Source organism: Falco peregrinus, chromosome 6 (assembly GCF_023634155.1).
Source record: "Falco peregrinus isolate bFalPer1 chromosome 6, bFalPer1.pri, whole genome shotgun sequence".
NCBI classification, from domain to species: Eukaryota; Metazoa; Chordata; class Aves; order Falconiformes; family Falconidae; genus Falco; species Falco peregrinus.
In genome coordinates, this window is record NC_073726.1 from 92,398,988 (window position 1) to 92,419,512 (window position 20,525).

Consider the following 20,525-nt stretch of genomic DNA (forward strand, 5'->3'; position numbering starts at 1 on the left):
TACAGTAATGTGCATCAATGAAGTTACGACCATGCTCTCTGTGAAGCGGCTAGGTTATGGCTCCATAGGTAAGTGCTGGCACAGCGTAATCGTTAGTAGCTGTGTGTATATCCACCAAGATTAACACATGGGCTACCAGGCTGGTTCAGAAGGCTGATGTGCACCTTCAGGGATCTGCCAGGTCTGTCTGAGTGCATAAAACACACCAATGGCACAAGTCAGAAGAGCTGACATCCCTCTGCTATGTGGCATCTCCTACTGGCACTGCCCGAGAGGGGCCTCGGAGCCGCGTGGACCATCGCTCTGACCCAGAAGGGCATTTCTCCTGCTCTGAGGAAGCTGCTTCCTAAAAGGTGTTTGATGCACTACTTGTTCATCCCTCCCCACCCCTTCCACTTTTTGCAACTCATCTTTGGTGAAAGCCCAAAATAAATTACTTGAGCTAGAATGAAGTTTAGAGCTGCAGGAGACGGACGTTTTTGCTTTGTGCTGCTTTTTGTCGGGGACGGAGCTAGAGGAAAGCGGCACGCGGTGGCTGCAGCTCTGCACCCAGGTGGTCCCAGGGGCGCCAGCGCCCACCTGCAGCCCCGGAAGCGGCCGGTTTGGCACCGCCAAGCCCGGCGCTTTGCAACCCGGAGCGGTGAGAGCGGTGCGTGTTCCGAGTCACTGACCAAACCGCCGGCTCCAATAAGGGTGGAAATTCGGTGGCGGGTGAGCGAGCAAGGACCGCTCGGAAGGAGGGATTGCTGGAGGAGGAAAGCGAGCAGCTGAAACCTCGCAGAGGGCTACTGAGAGAAAACCCTCTGGAGCAGGGGCTGGGAAAGGCTGCGCCGCTGCAATGGCGGGGGCGGCAGGGATCCTGCTCGCACTGGGGTGTCCGTTTCCATGGTCTGAGCGAACGCTGCGAGTGACGCCGGGGGCACAGATGGGTGAAACCCGCTCCCGAGTGGTTGTAGATACCACAAATGTCTCGGGTTAGTGAACCAGCAACGGCGATACTACCTCATGCGCGTCACCCAGCCCCCCCGCCCCAGCCCTCTCTGCCCACCCCCCCCGCAGACCTGGCCCCCACTCGCGGCGATGGGAGCGGGCGGGGGGGGGGGGGCTGGCGGCCGCCGGGGGCACGGCAGGGTCGGGGTCCCGCTGCCCTCGGGGGGAGCGCTGCCCCGCGGCGCGCCAGTGGGGGGAGGAGGAGGAGATGGAGGAGGAGATGGAGGAGGAGGAGGAGGAGGGACAGGGACAGGCTGTTCCAGCCGGGGCTGGCCGGGGCAGGGCTCCTCGGGGCGGACTGGGGCAGCGCTCCCGCCCGCCGGGACCGCGGCGGCCGCACCTTGACCGCCGCCGGCGCCACCAAGGTCACTGCAGCGGCGCCACCGGGGGGCTGGGGGGGCCTCTCCTCCCGGGGAGGGAGCGGGGGTGGCGGGGCAGCGGCAGGGGTTAGGGGCAGGGGTTAGGGGGGCAGGGGCCGGGCCGGGCGCTGGCTGGGGCTGGCGAGGCACAGGGCGCAGCCCGGCCAGGGGTGGCAGCGCCGCTCGGGGGGAGCCCGGCAGCCCCGGCGGGGGGGGCAGCGGCAGGGACGTGCCGTCGGGGAGGCTCGGACCCCCCGGCACCCTGGGGCGGGAGGGCTGAGGGGAGGGGGGGACCTGCAGCCCGGGGCGTCGGGGCTGAGAGCACGGGGGCAGGCTGGGCAGCGGGCACGGTACCCCGAGGTGCCGTCCTGCAGGGCTGCCCCTAACCCCGGGCTGGTGCTGTAGGGTGGATCTGTGAAGACGGGGAAGATGCCAGAAGGGGAGAAGACAGGGCAATGTAAGCAAGAAGAGGAGCAGGAGCAGAAAGAAGAGGAGCGGGAGGGTCTCATCGAGTTCTACGGGTCCTACCAGGAGCTCTTCCAGTTCTTCTGCAGCAACACAACCATCCACGGGGCTATCCGCCTGGTGTGCTCCAAAAAGAACAAGATGAAGACAGCCTTCTGGTCTGTTCTCTTCTTTCTCACCTTCGGCTTAATGTACTGGCAGTTTGGGATCCTCTACAGGGAGTACTTCAGCTACCCTGTCAACCTCAACCTCAACCTTAACTCCGACAGGCTGACCTTCCCAGCCGTGACGCTGTGCACACTCAATCCATACAGGTACGAAATAGACTCCTGGAGCTGTCAACTGCCTTTACTTTTGCTGTTGTAGGATAAAAGCATGTATTCCTGTTCTCCTCGTGGTCCTTGACCATCCCCTGGTAGCAGTGCGGGTGGGAAGGATGCTCTTTGACAGGCCTTTGCCACTGCGGGGCATGCACAATAAGGCAGGTTTGTTTAGGGAGCTCTGCTGGGTGCCATGTGTCAGCAGGCTGCACCATAAACCCCCGCTGGGCAAAAGCAGATGCCTTTACTTCTCTCCTACAAGGATGGTAGCCTCCAGCAAGGGGTTGGATTTGCAGTGGGGCAGCAGGAATGTCCTGAATCACCCCAGCAAACTTTGCTGAATGTCTAATTCAAGCTAAACCCTCGGGTTCCTCTCCCCCCGCCCCCCCCCCCCCTCCATCCCCGTACAGGTACAGTGCCATCCGGAAGAAGCTGGATGAGCTGGACCAAATCACCCATCAGACGCTGCTAGACCTTTATGACTACAACATGTCTCTGGCACGAAGCGACTGGTCCATGCAGTCCACACGGAAGCGTAGCTCAAGGAGCCTGCTCCACCACGTCCAGCGCCATCCACTGCGAAGGCAGAAGCGGGATAATTTAGTCAACCTGCCAGAGAACAGTCCCTCAGTGGACAAGAATGACTGGAAAATTGGTTTTGTTCTGGTGAGATCCCTAGGTATCCTGTGTCCTACCCACTCCAGTCTCTGCCTAGCCACTTCTGTCTTGTTAGACCCTTGGCCATGCCTTTGCCTACGTAGAAGTCTCATTAACCTGCGCCAGCTTTCACTGATGACAGATAAAAGTAGAGCTGAATCCTTTGCCCAGTGCAATCCTGCTCCACAGGTCCTGTCCCTGCCCACACGGGCCCCAGGAGCCTTGTCCACATCAGTGCCCATCTTTTCCTAAGAAGAGCAGGGAAACTTGTCCTTCCTGAAGGCTACATCAGCCTTGCCATTGCCTTTGGGGAGCCATTTATTAACATCAGGGACAATGTTGCCCGTAATAGCAAAGGGGAAAGTACTGGATGGCTGTGGGCCACCTGAAATGTGGCCATGGCCCCATTTGCTCCTAGGTAGCAGCTGCTTCGCCCCAGGCTATCTGTGCTTGCATTTAAAAAGGCACTGAAGGACTGAAGCTAATTGCTTGCCAGGTAACTGGAGTTCCCACAGGATCACAGGCCTTTTGCTGAACACACCCTGGAGGAAGGGCTCCCCATGCAAGAATTCAAAGCTTCTGGTTTTATACCAGGTAGAATTTCTGCTGCGGCAGATCGTCCTGCACACCTCGCTGTGACTTGTTGCCTCCTGGGTTTTGCTCAGCCTTGCTTGTTCTCCTGGTGTTCCACCAAGGAGCTGCCCTGGGTTCACTTTTTCGCATCCTGCTGGTCACCTGGCTGAGCACATGAAGCCTGTGGAGCATTTCGCCTCCCTCGGGTTCCCCTCCTGCCCGTGCTGAGGGAGCACAGCTAGCCCAGCGGCACAGCCTGGCCTCCTGGCTACTCTGACATGGCTGGTTTTCTCCTTCTCTTCTCAACAGTGCAGTGAAAACAACAAGGACTGCTTCCATCAGGCGTACTCCTCAGGGGTGGACGCTGTGCGGGAATGGTACAGCTTTCACTATATCAATATCCTGGCGCAGATGCCTGATGCAAAAGCCCTGGATGAGTCTGACTTTGAGAATTTCATCTACGCCTGCCGCTTCAACGAAGCAACATGTGACAAGGCGTAAGTGGTGGAAGCATCCCAAGTCCTGCAAACACCCCTGGGTTGTGCCTGGGTCCCAGGGGAGTCAAGAAACCCACATCAGAGAACCTCTTTCCTAAGGCAGGATTGTTCCTTGTCCAGTTCATGTTGTCTCAAGTGATGTTTCTTGAGTCTTTCCCATGGGTCATGCTCACCAGGGTGACCTGGAGCTGTGTACCTTGGAGGATGGTTTCGTCTTGTCCGGAGTTTCCCACAAATGAGAGTTATCCTGGTTACAAACCCCAGAGCAGGGGGAGATGCATAGTGCAGGTCTGTTCTGCTCCCTGCAGCAGGGCAAAGTGGCAATACCGGCCCACAGACTGGAGGAGGAGAAGAGAGTTATTACAAAAAGACAGGAAAAAAAGAATCTATCTTGCTTCTCTCCTGCCATTATTGGTCAAAAAGCCCCAAAGAGGTAGCAGAATGGGACCCCTTAGCAAGGGAGGAAAAGTGACAGGAAGAGTTCAGAGTTTTGACAATATTAGGAAGATCATACAGCAATTGCTGGTACTGCTAAACCCCATTTGGGCTCTCAAGAGTTAGCAGTATGAAAAACCTGGTGTAAAAACTCATCCAGCTCCAGGACATTTGTTACAGCACATTTTAATCGCTGTTCCCGGTTCAGGCAAGTTTACACAACAAATCCTGCCTGCCTGTGTAAGCCCCCTCCCTGCAGGTGACAGACAGAGTTGTTCCTTTGGGAAAGCCCTTCCCCTTGGTCTTGCCACCCTTCTCACCCCCCCTGAACGCTTCTGTTCTCCTCCCAGGAACTACACCCACTTCCACCATCCCTTGTACGGGAACTGCTACACCTTCAACGACAACAGCAGCAGCCTGTGGACATCCTCGCTGCCTGGGATCAGTAACGGTGGGTGAGAAGCACTCTGGTGAGTAAGAACAGCTCAGCTCAGTGCTCCCCAGGAGTTACGGGCATCCTGCTGTGCTTGGCACTGGTGGTGGCAGATCGCAGCCCTGCCCAAGCTCAGTTTTCGCCCCTGTGGAGGTGGCTGCCCCATGGACCTGGCCATCCCTCACTGCTGCCCCACTGAGCTCTCTCTTTCCCACCAGAGCCTGGTCCTTAGGTCGTTGCTCCCTCTAGACCCGTGCTGGCCCTTGCTGAAGTCCCCTGTTGAGCTGTAGTGCTGTGCCTCCGAGAGCCTGGTCTTCACCCCTTCCTTCCCCATTTTGCAGTTGTCAGCAACTGACCCGTTTGTGTTCCCAAACCCCCAAGCCCAACCTTCAGGCATTCCTTCCATCTGGCTCCGAGTCGCTCCATGAAATCTCTCTCAGTTCCCGGTTCTGCTTTTGCTAAGCCACAGTGAAGAACCCCCGTTTTCTCTGGCCTCTCCTGGAGCCTCCAGCCACCCTCCGTTGGTGCCCGGCTTTGGTGCAGCCCTGGGTTGATGTTGGTTGATGTTCCTCTTCCTTTCTCTCTTACGCTCACTTCTAACCATCCTGCTCTCTCCCACTCGATGGCCAGCCATGACCTCCCGTGCTCTCTGGCATTCCCTCAGGTCTCTCTCTGGTGGTGCGCACCGAACAGAATGATTTCATCCCTCTGTTGTCCACGGTGACAGGAGCCAGGGTCATGGTCCATGATCAGAACGAGCCAGCCTTCATGGATGATGGGGGCTTCAACGTGCGCCCAGGTATTGAGACCTCCATCAGCATGAGAAAGGTGAGGGAGCAGCAGGGGTGAAGAGCCACCGACGTGTGGCTGTGGGGGAGGTTGGACTCAGTGGCTGGGTAGAGGTGGGTTGTCATGGACCCAGTGTGCGTTTAAGGGAGGGGATTAATCATGTGAAGGAAGGGAAGAACAGCTTACTGGGCTGGACGAGAAGTGTTGGGCTGCAGTTCATCAGTGAGCAATGAAATGGAGGGAAGCAGGGGGAGCTGCCAGCCCGAGGAAAGCACAGAGATGCTGATAGACAAGCAGTGTGTGGCATGGAAGCATAGGAAGGGAACAGCACCGTGCCAGTCATTCCCTGTGACCACTGTTCGATATTCTAGGAGATGACTGTGCGTCTTGGGGGCAGCTACAGTGACTGCACAGAGGATGGCAGCGACGTGCCAGTGCAAAACCTGTACTCATCCCGCTACACTGAACAGGTAACCCCACCACTGGTCCTGCCCCAGCCTGTTTCTCTACTTGCCTGAAGCGCTGCAGTCCCCTGACAGCCGTGCTGGTCCATGGGCTCTGTTAACAGCACGATGTGATGCAGGCTGCGGTGGGTTTGGTCCCCTCGTTCAGCCTTTCCCACCTCCTGTGCCCCCCAGGTCTGCATTCGCTCCTGCTTTCAGCTCAACATGGTGGAGCGCTGTGGCTGTGCCTATTACTTCTACCCGTTACCTGCCGGAGCAGAGTACTGCGACTACACAAAGCATGTAGCCTGGGGTAAGTGAGCAGGAGGAATCGTAAAGCTCATGCCCACCTGAACCTGTTTGGTCCACCTCACGTCCCAGTACATCTCCACATTGCCTTCAGTGAGCTTCCTGGTGTGGGACAGCCAGAAGACACTCTTGTCTTGGATGAATTTGCAGAAGGAAACCTCCTCTGGATTCCCCTCGCTGTCGCACGTCTCCTTTTGCATGCAGGTAACCGCAAGCTCACTGGGATTTTTACTTTCTCTGCTGCTCAGGCTACTGCTATTACAAACTCCTGGCTGAATTCAAAGCTGACGTGCTGGGCTGCTTCCACAAATGCCGGAAACCTTGCAGGTAAGTTGGATTGTCAGGCAGACTGGAAACTGCTCCTAGAGGAGCTGGAAAGCATTCGCTGGCCATGGCAAAATCCTGAGTCAGTAGCTGAGCCGCAACCCAAAAATTCTGTTTCTCCCATCAGGAAGGCAGAATGGCTGAGGAGCATCGGTGGCAGCTTGGGGCTCAGCACAAGGACTGTGCAGAGGCTTGGTGGGGAGCGGGCAGGACTCAGCACGGGAGGCGGGCCTGGGGCTTGAGGGACCTGTCCCCGTGACTCTGGCAGCGCCAACAGCTAACGCAGCCTCTTGTCTTCCAGAATGACGGAATACCAGCTGTCAGCTGGATACTCCCGCTGGCCTTCTGCTGTCTCAGAGGTAAGAGGGGGTGTCCCAGCCCCCCAGCACAGCTCTAACCTCCCACTTGGTCCTTCCTCCACTGGCACTAAACCTATGGGAGGTGACGGTGGCCATGTAACACAATTGCTTGTGCTTGCATTTCAGGACTGGGTTTTTTACATGCTTTCCCAACAGAACAAATACAATATCACGTCCAAGAGGTGAGACCCCCTAAATGGAAGTTGCGTCCAAACCAGAAACCATCCCAGTGGAGTGGGTGTGTGTTGGGGGTCAGAGTTAAGATTAAATCACTGATGAGAAGTAATTGGTTATGGGACCCGGGGACAATGCCGGTGGATTTGGGTCAGAGTAGAGAGACACTGAGACTTCCGCAAGGATTTGGAACCCAAGTGAAGAATTTGAAAAGGGTCAGATGCTGGTATGAAAAGGGCAAGCCCCAGGTGGCTGCTGTGTTGTCTGGAGTCATGGTCAGGGCTTGTGGACGAGTGGGAAGGAGGACAGCCACACGGGAGTTTGGACTGAGCCAGCGCAGGATGCCCTGAGCATCAGGTTTGACAGTGCAGTCCCAGCAGTGCACTGTAGGTACCAAAGGCTGCGTCTAGCGCAGAATGAGGGAACAGAGATGGGGAATAAGACCTTTGGGTGGTCTGTGCGGAAGGGGGATGGAGGGCAGAAGGGGACAGAGAGGACAATTACTCTTGGTGAAGAAATGTAGGCATTGTGGATTCAGAGTTACTGAGCCCCATCTTTCATTTACAGGAACGGAGTTGCCAAAGTGAATATCTTCTTTGAGGAGTGGAACTACAAGACCAACGGGGAGTCTCCAGCCTTCACGGTACACACTTCTCCACCGTGTCTTCTCTAGCCACCCATTTGCCCAGTGTTCCCCCATATCAGCAGGCGTCTGTTCCAGCAGCATCGCCAGCCATTGAGTATTTTCCTGTGGCAGGGTGGGAGGAAGCCCCCAGCACCACGGGGACACTGCAAGTGGGAGCAAGCAGGGAGGCAAAAGGCTCGGATGCGGGCTGTCCTCACTCCCCCTGCTCCATCCCTTGCAGGTGGTGACTCTGCTGTCCCAGCTTGGGAACCAGTGGAGTCTCTGGTTTGGATCTTCTGTCCTGTCTGTGATGGAGCTTGCAGAGCTGATTCTGGATGTCATTATCATCACCTGTATCTTGGCCGTACGCTGGTTCCGTTCTCGGCAGCAACTTTCTCCACCGGGACCCCCTCCCAACAGCCAGGATAACACTGCTTTCCAAGACGAGGTGCCAGCTCTCGGTGCTCCTCACCGCTTCACTGTTGAGGCCGTAGTGACCAAGCTGCCATCCTACAACAGCCTGGAACCACGCGGGCCAAGCAGGGACGGCGAGCTGGGACATGAGTGAGGCAGTGGCTTGTTTTGCAGTTCAGAGCAGAGGCTGCACGCTTTTTGTCTGTAGGACCTGCAGTTCCTTCTGCTAGGGTGCCCTGTCTGGGCCAGAGCAGAAGACCACACTGTGGTTGCCCTGGGTTTGTTGCTTTCACTGCTGTAGGTGAATTCTTCAGTCTCATAAAAACACTATTGCTCTGGGGGTCACCAGGGGTGAGAGTTGATCTAGTGTCTGTATGGGGGAGATGTCCACTTGGTTTCCTTACACTCCTCATGCGTGCACACCTACACGTGCATGCGTGCTTTCTCTTCCAAGCAATGAGGATGCTGCCACGGTTCTGGTCTGTCGTTAATTAGAAGGATTGGCTGCTGTGACTGGCCACCTCTGTGGTATGGCGGGACAGGAGCATAGTCTCAGCTGGGGTACAAGCCTCTCAGCAGGCTGAGCTTTGTTAAGCTTTCCCTAAGGCTGGAAGCTGGTTGCTCTTCCCTAGTTGTTCACGTCCAGCTCTGACCCCAAGACCAAGCCACCCACCTTCTCCCTGCCAAGGAGAGGCTGCTTGCATTGCCCTGGGCGACGGCACCCACGGGCAGACTCTCAGTCCATGTTGCGCACAATACTCCGGGGATACAGTCGATACTTGTGCCACACTTGGGTTGGGACAAAACACCTGGCAGAACCGGGGCTGCCTTTTCAAGCTGCCTGTATGGTGCCAGTACACCTTGGGCGCACAGCAGCCTCCTCCGTGATACCCTCACAGGGCATGCCCAGCTATTTGGTCGTTTGTCAAAAGATCCGGGATAAACAACTTTCACTTGCTTGGCCCTCCCTGCTTTCAGGAGGGAATTTTGGCAGGACTATGCACACCCTCAAAAACATCCCAAACTAGCTCTGCTGCCATGAGATCCCGCAAAAAGAGGGTCATAATAGCACTGGTCATGCAGCACCTGCTCTGCAGCATTCACCCTGCTCTGGTCACCCACCAAGGCACTGCTGATGGCGAAGCGCAGGGGAAACGCTACAGGTTTAATCCAAAATCCTTCCGGGGAAAGCTTTAGCCGACTGGAATGGACCACATAGGCAATCAAGGCCAGGACCAGGACAGTCCCCTCAGGAGCTAATTTGGGGATCTTTGCATAGGAGCACACACTTCATTTCTTGCAGGAAGCTTGCCATGCTGTTTTATACAAATACTCGAGCCTCCCACTGCAGTGGTGTTTGTACAGCGCTTTATGGGGTATCAAAGAGCAAGGGTGATGTCCTGAACAAACAGGATTATCCACTTGACAGGACACAAACACGGATACCAGAATTGAAGCCTATAGTTTAGGCAAAGATCTGTGGTGCCATGCACCCAATCACATCGCAAAGGGCCTCTTTTGAATTTAAAAACTTTTGTAAATCAAACAAAAGAAAAGCCTCAGATATTTTAAAAATTCAGGTAGATGCACTGCCCTTGGGAAGATGGAGGATTTTACTGCAGGATATAAACTGTTGCCTAATTCTTCCCTCCGAGATGCTAAAACACATCTTGTTGCACTGTTCGTGCCTCGATTACCTACATGCATTTTCCGCTTCCCAGCGGAGAGTGATTTTCTTCCTCCTTGCAGACATGAACACTATATTCTTTATTACCCAAATATTTATGTTTTTTCAGATTTTATCCCAGTGCTCGGCTGATGCCCCTTGTTTGGAACTGAAGATGATGCCTCTCTGCTGGCAGTAGAAGGGAGCGATGGTGCGGGTTTGTGGGGGGTCCTGGGGCAGCCCAGCAGGAGGGAGAGCCCTGCAACCACCAGCACTGAGAGGTGTGGAGGCATGTGTTCCCCCTGGCAGGCCCCCACTGGAAAAAATAAATAATCAGGACTCCTACAAATATGAAAATAAAAAAAATCCACTTTCTGTGCTTATGGGTGATTTTAAATGAAGTAAAAGAGAGTGAGTAACCAAAGAATGAAATCTTAAAGTTGCCTTAATGAAGGGGCTTTGATATTCTGTAAAAATACTGCCCAAGAGGCAGAGTTAAAAGCTAGATTTAAAAAGTAGCCTTGGTCCAAATTAAGAAAAAGGAAGGCAAAGGGAAGAGTTGGGAAGCGGCAGCCCCAGCCCCGTTCTTGGTCCTGACTCCAGCGCTGCAGGTGCCACCTCAGTGGTTTCTAGCACATGAACGAGCAAAAAACTGACACTGGGCACACAAAAGCTGCTTCACAAAACCACCTCTGAGTCAGGAAAGAGCAGGTGCAATGCTTAAACCAGCCTCTGTAGATCATAAACATACGATGATTCATACCGTGAGCGTGATCTTTCCTGAATAACAAGACGCAATTCTTCACATCACGTGGGACCGTGTGATAACCATAAAATTGATGTGACCCACTGCATCACACATCGTTAAGTGGGTAATTAAAGGAAGATTAATCAGAGGCACAGCTACTTAAAACATTAAATTCTCTTCAACATCATAAAGAAATAGCTGTAGAAGGCGATGTATTCTCTTGGGGAAGCTTGCACCGTATCATCCCGCTCTTCTGTAAAAGCATTAAAATGCAAAAAGATGAGCTTTGACTGACAAACTCGGAAACAGCCCCACTCCGGGTAGCTGTAAATCCAGAGTTAACAGCCCCTACAAACACAAAGCTGTTACCCAAAGCTGGTAAATGGATTAGCCCTGCCTGTCCTAAGGATCTGTGCAAAAATTACCATCGTGGGAGAAATGAGGTGACCTCCCAGGAGCATCCTGACACCTCTCGTAGGCTGAGACCAGTTCTCAGGGGTGCACGGTGAGCTCAGTCTAGCTGGAAACAGGAGGCAAGTCCAGCGGTCTGCGGCGAACATCAGAACCTGAGCATCCCCATGCTTGCTGTGCATGTATATACATTGATGTACGTACAGTATTATATTGAACTCCATTTATTTTCATCTTTCTATACCTTAATTCTACATCTACCAAATAGAAGTAATAGTATCTTTTATAGAAATACTAGTATCTTTTAACCTCAAGTGCACCTCTAGTGCTGCAAAGATAAATTCATTATTGGCTATGAAGCCCCCAGATACTTAGATGATATGTATACTGAAAAACCCTATAAGGAAAATAACAACTCAGTATTCACCTCAGGATGTAAGTATTGTGATAAAAATGAAATGAACAGGATAATGAGGATTAAAAGAAATCGAGAATGGCTCCTATCTGGCCTATACACTTCACCAGAGCATTCACGTTCCTTGAAAATATTTTTCTGCTGTAACATGATATATAACTGTAACACTTTTGACTCCAGCATATGGATGCAAACTTTTCTGAGATTTTTTTGTTAAGATTTTTTTTCTTTTAAACGGAGTGTTTCACTGAGAATGTGAACCACTACAGAAAAGGGAAGAACGTGTGCGTTCAGAGGGCTCTGTAGGTCAGCAGAAGGCAAAGCGCAGGTCTGGGCAGGGGTGAGAGCCGAGGGGCGTACGTCCTCCAGAGTCACAGGCACACGAAGGGGCACAGCAAACCTGCAAGGAGCAACTGCAGGTTGCAGGACACCGGAGAAAAGCAGGTTGTGTCCTTTTCGACTGGGAGCATCTGCCGTGCAGGGGGAAGGTGGAGATGCAGGAATACAAGTGCTCTCAGGGAAAAGGGAAGTGCAGGAGGAAAATCATTTTGTGGTGAAGCTGGAGCATTAAAGGGGCTTGTTTTGGGGGACTAAGCAGCACAGAAGCGGGTAGGTTCTACATGCCTAAGGAACAGAAGGAAGATGAGAAAAGGGAAGGTTTCTATGGTGGGGAAATTACAGAGGAAGAAGAGGGATGAGTTTTTAGGAGCTTAAAGAGGATTTGTGGAAGCGTCTGGTACTGCTGAAATACAAGACGAGAGGCGAGCGCTTCTGGGATGGGGAACAACGTGCAGAGATGGGGTGTGAGGGGCCCCAGGGTCTGTGGGGCCACGGTGGTGGCACATGTCTCTGAGTAGGGATAAGAGCACTGGGAAGTCCTACGCCAGCAGAGAAAGGGGTACGGACAGTCCCGGAAACGCAGGGACACCGACATTTGAGGGGTCAGGTGAATTTGGAGGGTCTAAGAACCTCCAAGGAAACGTGGAGTGGGATTGGGGGAATGGAAAGAAGTACTGGAAGAAAAGAAAGAATGGCCAGCCCCTCCAGGGAGGAGGGAAGCTGAGCACAGGAGTGAGAAGGCAGGGACCACGAGGACAGGGAGCCATGGGCAGGCACACCCTGCCGGCTGCCGAAAGCTCGCTCCTTCAGAGCTTAACAGCCACCATTTGACAGATACTAAACCAATTTTTCCCTCCTAAGAATTAGGATAATGAGGAAATGCATGGAAGATGTAAGTGTCTAGAGAAGCTAGACAAATGATAAAACCATCACTTCAGAAAATAAGCAATACATTTAGAAGAAGAAACTGCTCGCTGGAGGGCTTGGAGAAGCCAGGCAGATGGGTGCAAGGTTTGTCTGCACGGACCAAGCCCAAGGAAAGGGTTACGAGGCTTTTGGGACAGGGTCAGGGAAATCTAAGGGGTGGAGATGTGCTGCATCAAGAAATGAGAAGGGCAGCAGTGCCCTTGGAAGGAGGGGAACCACAGAGATCAGGGTGGCCATTTCCCTCTGGCAGTTCTGTACACTTACCAGCGGGCAGTATTTGAAGGTGAGCACAAGAGGGGAAAGCACCTTCAGCTCCCAAGTACATGCTTAAAGGTGATGGACTAAAAAAAAAAGCTGGAGCTTATGGCAAATTTATTTTAAAAAAAAAATAAGAAAAAAAAGTACAAGTTCTCTTCCAAAAAGCAGCCTGGCAGAAGAGAACACGAAAAGAGTCATTTTGGCCTCTGCAAGGGTCATTTAGTGGGTCTGTGCAGCGAAGAAAGGGGTGTTAAGGGGCTGTTCATCCTGGAAACCCTGGGGAGCAGATAAGGGTGTTCTAAGTATCTCCAGCAAAAGCTAGGTCAGAGGTCACCTGAAGGCTGAAGCACACCTTTATTCTGGCCTGTAAGCAGGGCAAGTTTTGTGAAGGGATCCAGTTCTCCCAAGAGGAAGCACTGTAAGCAACGTGGAAGAAACTGGGCTGTACTCACGTATCCAACAAGCACAGCTCAGCTGCCTGTTTTGTAAAACCTGTATCTTTTTCTGTTGCATCTCTCAGAGAGTAATTATTTGCTTAGAGCTCAGAAGAAAGATAAATCCTCTGTACTTCCCCATCACTGCCTCTCTACACCAAGTTAAGGCTCCCAGCCCCAGCAGATCCATCCCAGCACGGAGCCATCACTTCAGAGGGAAGCTGGGTCCATTGAACTAGCACTGATGCCGTGTCCCTGTGCCGCAGGCAAACCTTTCCTCTTCACCCCCACCACTCAGCTACCCTTCTGCTGAAACAAGGCGACACCATGCCCCGCTGGTGAGAGCGGAGCTCACGGCATCCTCCGATCAGGTTTAAGACCTGTCCATTTAAGAACAGTATAGCTGAGGCTTTTCTCCCACCAAAACTGAAGGCATCAGGATGAAGCAGATCCTCTGGGCGCTGCACGTCTAAAGACAGAGCTTGAATTCCTAAGGAGAGGTATGAAGAACTGCTCTGCCACAGTCTTGGTCTTGCTCTTAGTGTGCACATTTAAATCCAGGTTTTGTCCAGGGTAGAAGACTCCGCAGGGGCAGCAGAGATGCCGGTGCTTTAAAGGATGGCACCTCAGAAGGCAAGACCCCAGCAGAGCACGGTAAACGCCTACTGGAGGATCTGTAGCTAGACAGGCAACTCTCCGCAAACAGACCCAGGAGCTGGTTGCAGCCCTGGGGCAACTGCCAGCAGCATGGCCGGCCCAGCCCAGCCCCCTGCCCAGCGCTGGAAAGCCAGCACCAAGCCCCTAGGTCTGGCTCGGGACAGCAGCGAGCTGGAGTCAGCAGGCTGGGAACGCGTCTGTGCAAGGAAGGGCTCTCCCTGCCCCTACACGGACAAGGCTGAGAGCCAACAGGACGTAACCTGGCAGGAACTGCAGCCCAGCAAGTTCATTCTGGTCACGCAGGCCTGAGCCGCGCTGCAGTTCAGGCTATACGTGCCCACTGATCTGCCAGCCACACGGCCACCCGCCGCCCCAGGGAGGCTTCCATCCTTCAGAGAACGAGCCTTGCCGCGCCGCTCGATCCTCCGCTGCCCGTGCTGCCCACTGCCCCGGTGCGGCTTACGGCCGGGCAAAAAGCAGAACCACAAGCCCCAGCGAGTACTTTTACAGCCTGAGGTTTGTAAGAGCAGGGGCAGATAAAGGCACAAGCACCTCGTTTTAAAAGAAGTGCACTGGACAAAGCTCTGTCATTTCTTTTTGATGAGCTCCAAGCGTACAGCGATGCAAAACGAGCGGGCGCTTACCTTCACTCCAGCCATGCGCCAGGACACGCTGCAAGCAGCGCCCTACCCTCGGAGGTCTCCACTTGGATCCTGAACGCTTACCCGACAGCAATGGAGAATTGTTTTCTGGGTTTAAGGCTAGGTTATCGAAAACCAAAGGCAGCACAGCCTGAGGAACCAGAGCTACCAGTAACACTCCCACTGGGGAGACCACCTCCCCGTTCAGCACACGGAGGGTCAACACCTGGTAGCTGGCAGCGGAGCTGCTCGGGCACCCAGTCCCCCAGAGCTGCTGTTCATACAACGCGCTACAGACTTACCAGAGTCAGCCCAGCACACTGTTCCAGTGCAACTGGAACCACCACTGGTACAATGGACACCCAGCCCCTGCTGAGGGCCAGAGCTTCAGGTGGGTGTAACAGTATGGAAGCGACAAAAGAGAATAACCATGTACCAAAGAGTTTGGCATCCCCCACCCCTCCCCACCCACTGACAGACCAGACAGACTCAGTAAGGTGGTGAATCGTGTTTCTTAGAGACCATTTCAAGTACATGAGCCGATTACTACAACATGCCAGAGGAGATTACAGTTTATAGAGGAAGGAAATAAACTGCATGTGCGTGAGTGGCTGTAATGCTGTGGGCAGCAGAGTCCCTTGCTTTTTTACTCGGAGGGCCTTGGTGATATTTCTTTTTTTTTTTTGCCCATGCACAGAGACATAAAGGGAAAGGGAGCAGAAGAGGCAACACACAACATCTAAGAAAAAGAAATGGAAAAGACAGCCTAGGGGGACCTCGGCCCCCAGAAGAACAGGAGGAACAGGGCATCAAAGCTCATTTAGAAGAGTTCAAGAGAACTGCTGGTCTGGGGGCCTCAAGCTCGTATGCCCACCCCCTACAACGATAGCAGCAAGTAGTACAAGCAGGCCCTGGCTCCTCTTCAGTAGATGCACTTCTGACCGTCCATCACATCTCAGTTCCACAGGGAATTAGGGAAGTGCTCAGGGGACGAGGGCTGCTTCACTCCAGATCTTCATCTCTGCCCTCACCCAAGGTGGAGGGGGATGGAATCGCAGGGAGATGAACTCAGCGTAAATGAAATGCTGGGGCATGGAAGTGTGCATGCAAAACCTAGCCCCTTCCCAGGTGCCCTGTGAGGAGGAAGGGGCCTCTACAGCACACCCAATGAAACTAAAAAGCATCCACTCCTCCCGCCTTTTGTACTTCACTCCCATCTGGGATCTCCAGTGATGTTCTCCCCTGCCTCCCCACGTCCCCTTAAGCCTAGACAGATCCCAGTGTATTCTAGAACTGAGGTAGAGCTTTTTAAATTAAAGGAATGCCCTCTTTCCAGTCTAGATTACAGACTACAGCTCAGCTTGTAAAAATAATTTTAAAAAAGGGAGAGACAGGAGGCACATTCCTCAGAAGACTCCACAGAAACCAAGGAACAGGGCAAGTCATTTAACCCCAAGTTTGACAACACATTCAAGAAATTCACAGCTCTTATTTTTGACAGAGGAGAACAAGAGGATTGTGGCTTTCTGTAAGCAGCTTTCCACACTGCAAGTTTACTTCCAGCAGAGGCCACCTTGGATCTAAATTCAAGAGTACCCACAGCGAGTAGGAGGATTTCAGTTGGACAGGCACGATCTCTAGAGATCCAAGCTGCCAAATGGGGACATTTGATGTCACTTTGCAATATCCATGCCCAGAGCAGCATTTCCCTTTCAATCCCTGGCTAACCGCTCCAAGTATTCTCTAACTCCTGCTGAAAGTTAGGGCTTTGTGGTAGCACAAACAGAACAGATATTCTTAACCAGAAAGCTGCATTGCTCCTTCGGTCTGATCAGGCATACCTCCAGCCTCCTCCACCTGCTGCGCAGTGGGCTTCCTTTGACATTCAACCAAGTGACACGAAAGCAACACACCTGTTCCCATTCTGCCACTACCCCAAACTCTTCCAGGAAGCTACAAGGTAGTAGAAAGCCACAGCGTCCCAGCTTGTGTCTGCATAGATGAAAAGAGTATTTGACACACCCCACCAGACTCCTTACTGTTGTTCTTTTGCTCCTTCTGGCAGGAGCCTTTACTCCCACGTGTACAGTTTAGATAGTAACAAACCTCCTTTCACTTAACTCTTTAGTCTGTTGCACTTGACTGAGGTAATCTTGTAGGCTCTCCTTTATAACAACTGAAATGGCTATGTTCAGACAGCAAGTCATCTGAAAATAACGACAGGCAGAATAAATCACTTCAAGTGCTCAGCTCTCCATGGCTAGAGAAGTCTAGATCACTACCTCTAGCTCAGTCAGATGTCTCACAATCACCAACCAACATAAACTAGCCTTTATTTCAGAAGCTCAATGAAAAGCTTAAGTCATGCTACCACTCTTTTTAGGCAGAACACTAAAGCCTCATGTGCTGAAGTCCTTCATCCCCAAAGGCACTGCGTTAAGGCATTCTTATTTTGCTAGAGTCCACACAGGCACTAATTGACAAGCTCACACCCGAAAATAAACCACAAGAATTCCCTGCAGAAGAGTAGGAGCAATAGCTATCCGCTCCTCCTCTACTCCCCCTCTTCCTCTAAATGCAAGATGACCCTCCCTAAAGCTGCAGCAGCTGTTGAAGAGTCTAACCATGTTCAGTAGAGCGCTTCAGAATCCTATACGGAAGACAAATTAAAACCAATAAAGAAATCAATGAAGAAGCTAGGTGGAAGGGAAGGGGAGGAAAGATTCAGGATAAGAAGAAACAGGCAAGGTGACAGGGGACAGTAAGTTGCAGACGGAAGGAGCTACCTTCAAGTAAAAAAGTAGACTGGAGACAAAGCAATAGGAAAAAGAAAAAGGAAAGAACAAAAGGGCAAGTTACACCAAAGGTCCCTCAGAGCCCTCCAAATCCCCCACCAGGGAAGGGACTGGCCAACCCACCCACTCCAGGGTAAATGCCCCTCATACTTACAGGTTTACCTGACCCGGCAGACAAAATTTTCCATTTCTAGAGTGACGACCACCCCCAATTCCTTCTGTTATTATGTAAGGTATACCATTTCCACAGCAAGCTGAGAGTTCCAGCACCACCATTACCTCCCTTCCCCAAGGACTGAAGGTAATGCTTATGCACCTAAGACCCTCCAGATCTCAAACCAAAAAAGGAAGAGTTTTAAGTACTCTAGAGCTGGTGCTTCTTCACCTTTGATCCTGGGCTTTTTGGTACTTACTTACAATCACCACCACCACAATGGCACAAATCACTCCCATCATGATCATCATCTGGAGAGAGAGATTGTCAAAGAGTAAAACTCAGAACAGATGGACAACTTCCCATTTTCCCTGATAGCCACCAAACATAAGCCAGACCCTGCAAGTAGGACAGCGCCATGGCCCCAAATTCTTTCCACAGCAAAAGAATCCTAAGCATTTGAAACCATTAAGTCCCAAGTATCCTCTCAAAGCCCTGCAGGAGACAGCTAGCCCAGTTTCCTTCTGACAAAGGACATGATGGTGCTAGGAAACTCACCTTGCAGTTCTTCCACCAGTACTTCCTTTTGAGTTTTGCTGCGCTACTTTCAAATTGTGAGGCACCAGCCTGAAGTGCATCTGCCCGGTCATCTAGCTCTGACAGCTTCTGGTCTCGTTCCAGCACCTTGTCTACATTTACACACATTATATCAACTACCTGCAGAGGGAAGAATAGAAGCAGCAGTTGTTTTGGTAAAGAGAGGTGAAAAAGAGTAACTTGGCCAGTAACTAACACTGAGATACTAACAAGTAGAAACCCTGAACAAGGTAAAAAGGTCAGGGGATGAAACAGCTTTCAAGTTATTGCCTACTTTGAAGTGGAGGAAAAAAAAAAAAATATCCTAGACCTCCTGTTGAAGTATTGGCTTAAGTACACTTTAAACCGGGTTTTCAGCCCCACATTCTCCTGGTTTTAGAAGCCCTGAAATACAGCAAGCCTAAGCCACAGCCCTCACGAGGGCAACCACCCGCTGCCTCCCCAAGAACTGCAAAAATAATGTGGAGCTACATGCTGGTGTCCCAGCAAGGCACACGGGCACCACTGCACAGCCCCGCTCCACCCAACCCTGGGCACACAGGCCAGCCCCCCCCCCCACAGCAGCCCTGCCAGTGGGCAGGCAGGGACCCGAGCAGCTCGGGGTGCCACACAGCTTTGCACCCACACTTGGCACGACAAAGACGCACCATACCAGCTACCAAAAATCTAACAGGGCTGCTCCTTAGAGGTTGTATCTGGATTTAAGCTGCTTTGGAACAGAAACTGATCTCTCTCACAGCCCTTTTAGAGCTCTGCCATCACACTAGGAGTATTGATGTGTCTGTGGCGTTGGTGTGAGAAGAGCGGCCACTCGCACAGCCACAGACACCTGTCAGGACCATCGCTGCTGCAGAGCGGGAGGTGAGGAGCCCAGGCTGCCTCCGGGCTGCCAGCGCGGCTGGCAGGGCTACCAACCTCCTTCACTTGGGCCTGCGTCTGCTGCAGCCGGCGGTTACTGCTCAGATTGGGGGGGGACTGCGCGGGGGGACCCCCACCAGGGGGACCCCCACCTGGGGCAGCCCCTTCGGGGGCCCCGGGAGCAGGCTGCTGAGCTGGATCAGACCTAGGGAGCCACACACAAAGAGAAAAAAAACAGTCAGGGGGACAGAGGGGACCCCCCAAACTCCCCCACTCCCGTGCCTTCCCCTGCTGGGGCAGTGCCAGCAGCAGCCCCGAGGGCCCGCACGCCCCGGGGCGAGCTCGGGGGGGCCGGCCGGCCGGCCCCGGGGCGGGCGGGGGGGCGCGGGTAGGGCCGTGCCCGCCGCTGCAGCCTCCCGGTGGCCGGAGGTGCCGCAAGGACCAGGGAGAACGGAACGGGACGGGCCGCACCGACGGGAAGACGCGGCAGCCCCCGGGCGCCTGGACACGGCGATGGCAGCCGGCCGGGTGGTGGAGCGACGGCCCCACGGACCACCCGTGGGGCAGAGCCCACGCACCCACAGCACCCCACGCACACGCGGGACCGCCCGGGGCGCGGGGGCGGTGCGAGCAACCTGCCTGCGGCTGCTGCAATGCGCCACTCGGCCCCGCCGGCTGCCAGGCCGCCGGCTCCGCGGGCCCGGTCCCACCACCACCCACCTCACCCACACCGCTCCAGCCGCGACCATGCCGCCCACTCACATCGCCGAGGCAGACCACGACCCCCGGGCACGCCGCAGCGGGCAGGTCCGACCCGCACCCTAACCGCACTCCAGCAACCACACGCCCACCGCCGGGGCCCCTATTTGTAGGAGGTGAGACCCCGCCCCCTAGAGCCAACAGCCAATCAGAAGTAGCCGCACGAAGGGAACGCGCCCGCAGCCCTATACTAGCACCGCCTTTCTGCTCCTCCGCAGCCAATCAGTGCCCCGCGGCCTTGCCGGGGGGAGGAGCCCTGTGAAGCCGAGTCCCACCCCTTCCCTGGCGCCAGACCTCCGAGAGGACAAGCCCTGCCCCGCTGTGACTCACCCTTGGGACCGCCCAATGGGAGCAGGGCCCGCCCAGCCCCGCGCGCAGCACGCTCCCTGCACGCGCCCCGCGCCCGCCCCTACGGAGGATCCCCGGGGCCGCGCCCGCCACCCCGGCGCCGCTCGCGGCTGAGCCCGGCCTTGGGAGCCCCCGGGTGACGACCCTGGACGGGGACGGGGCCGCTCCCCCCAGGGCCCGGCGGTGGTACCTCCGCAGAGACAACCGGGCCCAACGATGGGACACCACCCGCCCCCCGCCCCCCCGGGGGGGCAAAACCTCCCCCGGGGCCCCGCCACGGGACCCCCACGGTCCCCGGCAGCCCCGAGCGAGGCCCTGCCGCCGCACAGGGGCCCAACAACACTTCCCCGCC

At 54.1% G+C, this 20,525-nt stretch overlaps 2 protein-coding genes across 4 annotated transcripts; one reads left to right on the plus strand and one right to left on the minus strand.

Moving 5' to 3' along the window:
• The first annotated feature begins 1,248 nt into the window (after positions 1-1,248).
• SCNN1A (sodium channel epithelial 1 subunit alpha) lies at positions 1,249-15,122 on the plus strand. 2 transcript variants are annotated; one of them, XM_055809256.1, is made up of 14 exons: positions 1,249-1,355; positions 1,755-1,972; positions 2,084-2,128; positions 2,545-2,800; positions 3,674-3,861; positions 4,647-4,747; positions 5,394-5,557; positions 5,890-5,988; positions 6,157-6,274; positions 6,519-6,597; positions 6,896-6,953; positions 7,080-7,135; positions 7,695-7,770; positions 7,994-15,122. In XM_055809256.1, exons 2-14 carry the CDS (start codon positions 1,779-1,781, stop codon positions 8,318-8,320), a joined length of 1,761 nt encoding a protein of 586 aa, XP_055665231.1. In that variant the 5' UTR covers positions 1,249-1,355; positions 1,755-1,778; the 3' UTR covers positions 8,321-15,122. The 2 variants fall into 2 exon arrangements, with proteins under 2 accessions (XP_055665231.1, XP_055665230.1); XM_055809255.1 differs by having other exon boundaries at positions 1,755-2,128.
• A 35-nt stretch (positions 15,123-15,157) lies between these two features.
• VAMP1 (vesicle associated membrane protein 1) lies at positions 15,158-20,108 on the minus strand. Of its 2 annotated transcripts, XM_027783774.2 has the most exons (5): positions 19,829-20,108; positions 19,124-19,271; positions 18,170-18,328; positions 17,871-17,922; positions 15,158-17,467 (listed from the first exon to the last, which is right to left on the minus strand). In XM_027783774.2, coding segments are annotated over exons 1-5 (378 nt in total). In that variant the 5' UTR covers positions 19,831-20,108; the 3' UTR covers positions 15,158-17,450. The 2 variants fall into 2 exon arrangements, with proteins under 2 accessions (XP_027639575.2, XP_027639574.2); XM_027783773.2 differs by having other exon boundaries at positions 15,158-17,922; positions 19,829-20,104.
• Between the last annotated feature and the right edge of the window lie 417 nt (positions 20,109-20,525).

Excerpts from the sequence above, each read along its gene's own strand:
- VAMP1 (XM_027783773.2), bottom strand. Across the intron at positions 18,329-19,123 it reads CGCAGGCCCAAGTGAAGGAG|GTAGTTGATATAATGTGTGT; the intron begins GTTGGTAGCCCT and ends TTCCCTCTGCAG. Across the intron at positions 17,923-18,169 it reads ACTGGTGGAAGAACTGCAAG|ATGATGATCATGATGGGAGT; the intron begins GTGAGTTTCCTA and ends CTCTCTCTCCAG.
- SCNN1A (XM_055809255.1), top strand. The coding sequence starts at position 1,779 with ATGCCAGAAGGGGAGAAGACAGGGCAATGTAAGCAAGAAGAGGAGCAG. Across the intron at positions 2,129-2,544 it reads TGCACACTCAATCCATACAG|GTACAGTGCCATCCGGAAGA; the intron begins GTACGAAATAGA and ends ATCCCCGTACAG. Across the intron at positions 4,748-5,393 it reads GCTGCCTGGGATCAGTAACG|GTCTCTCTCTGGTGGTGCGC; the intron begins GTGGGTGAGAAG and ends GCATTCCCTCAG.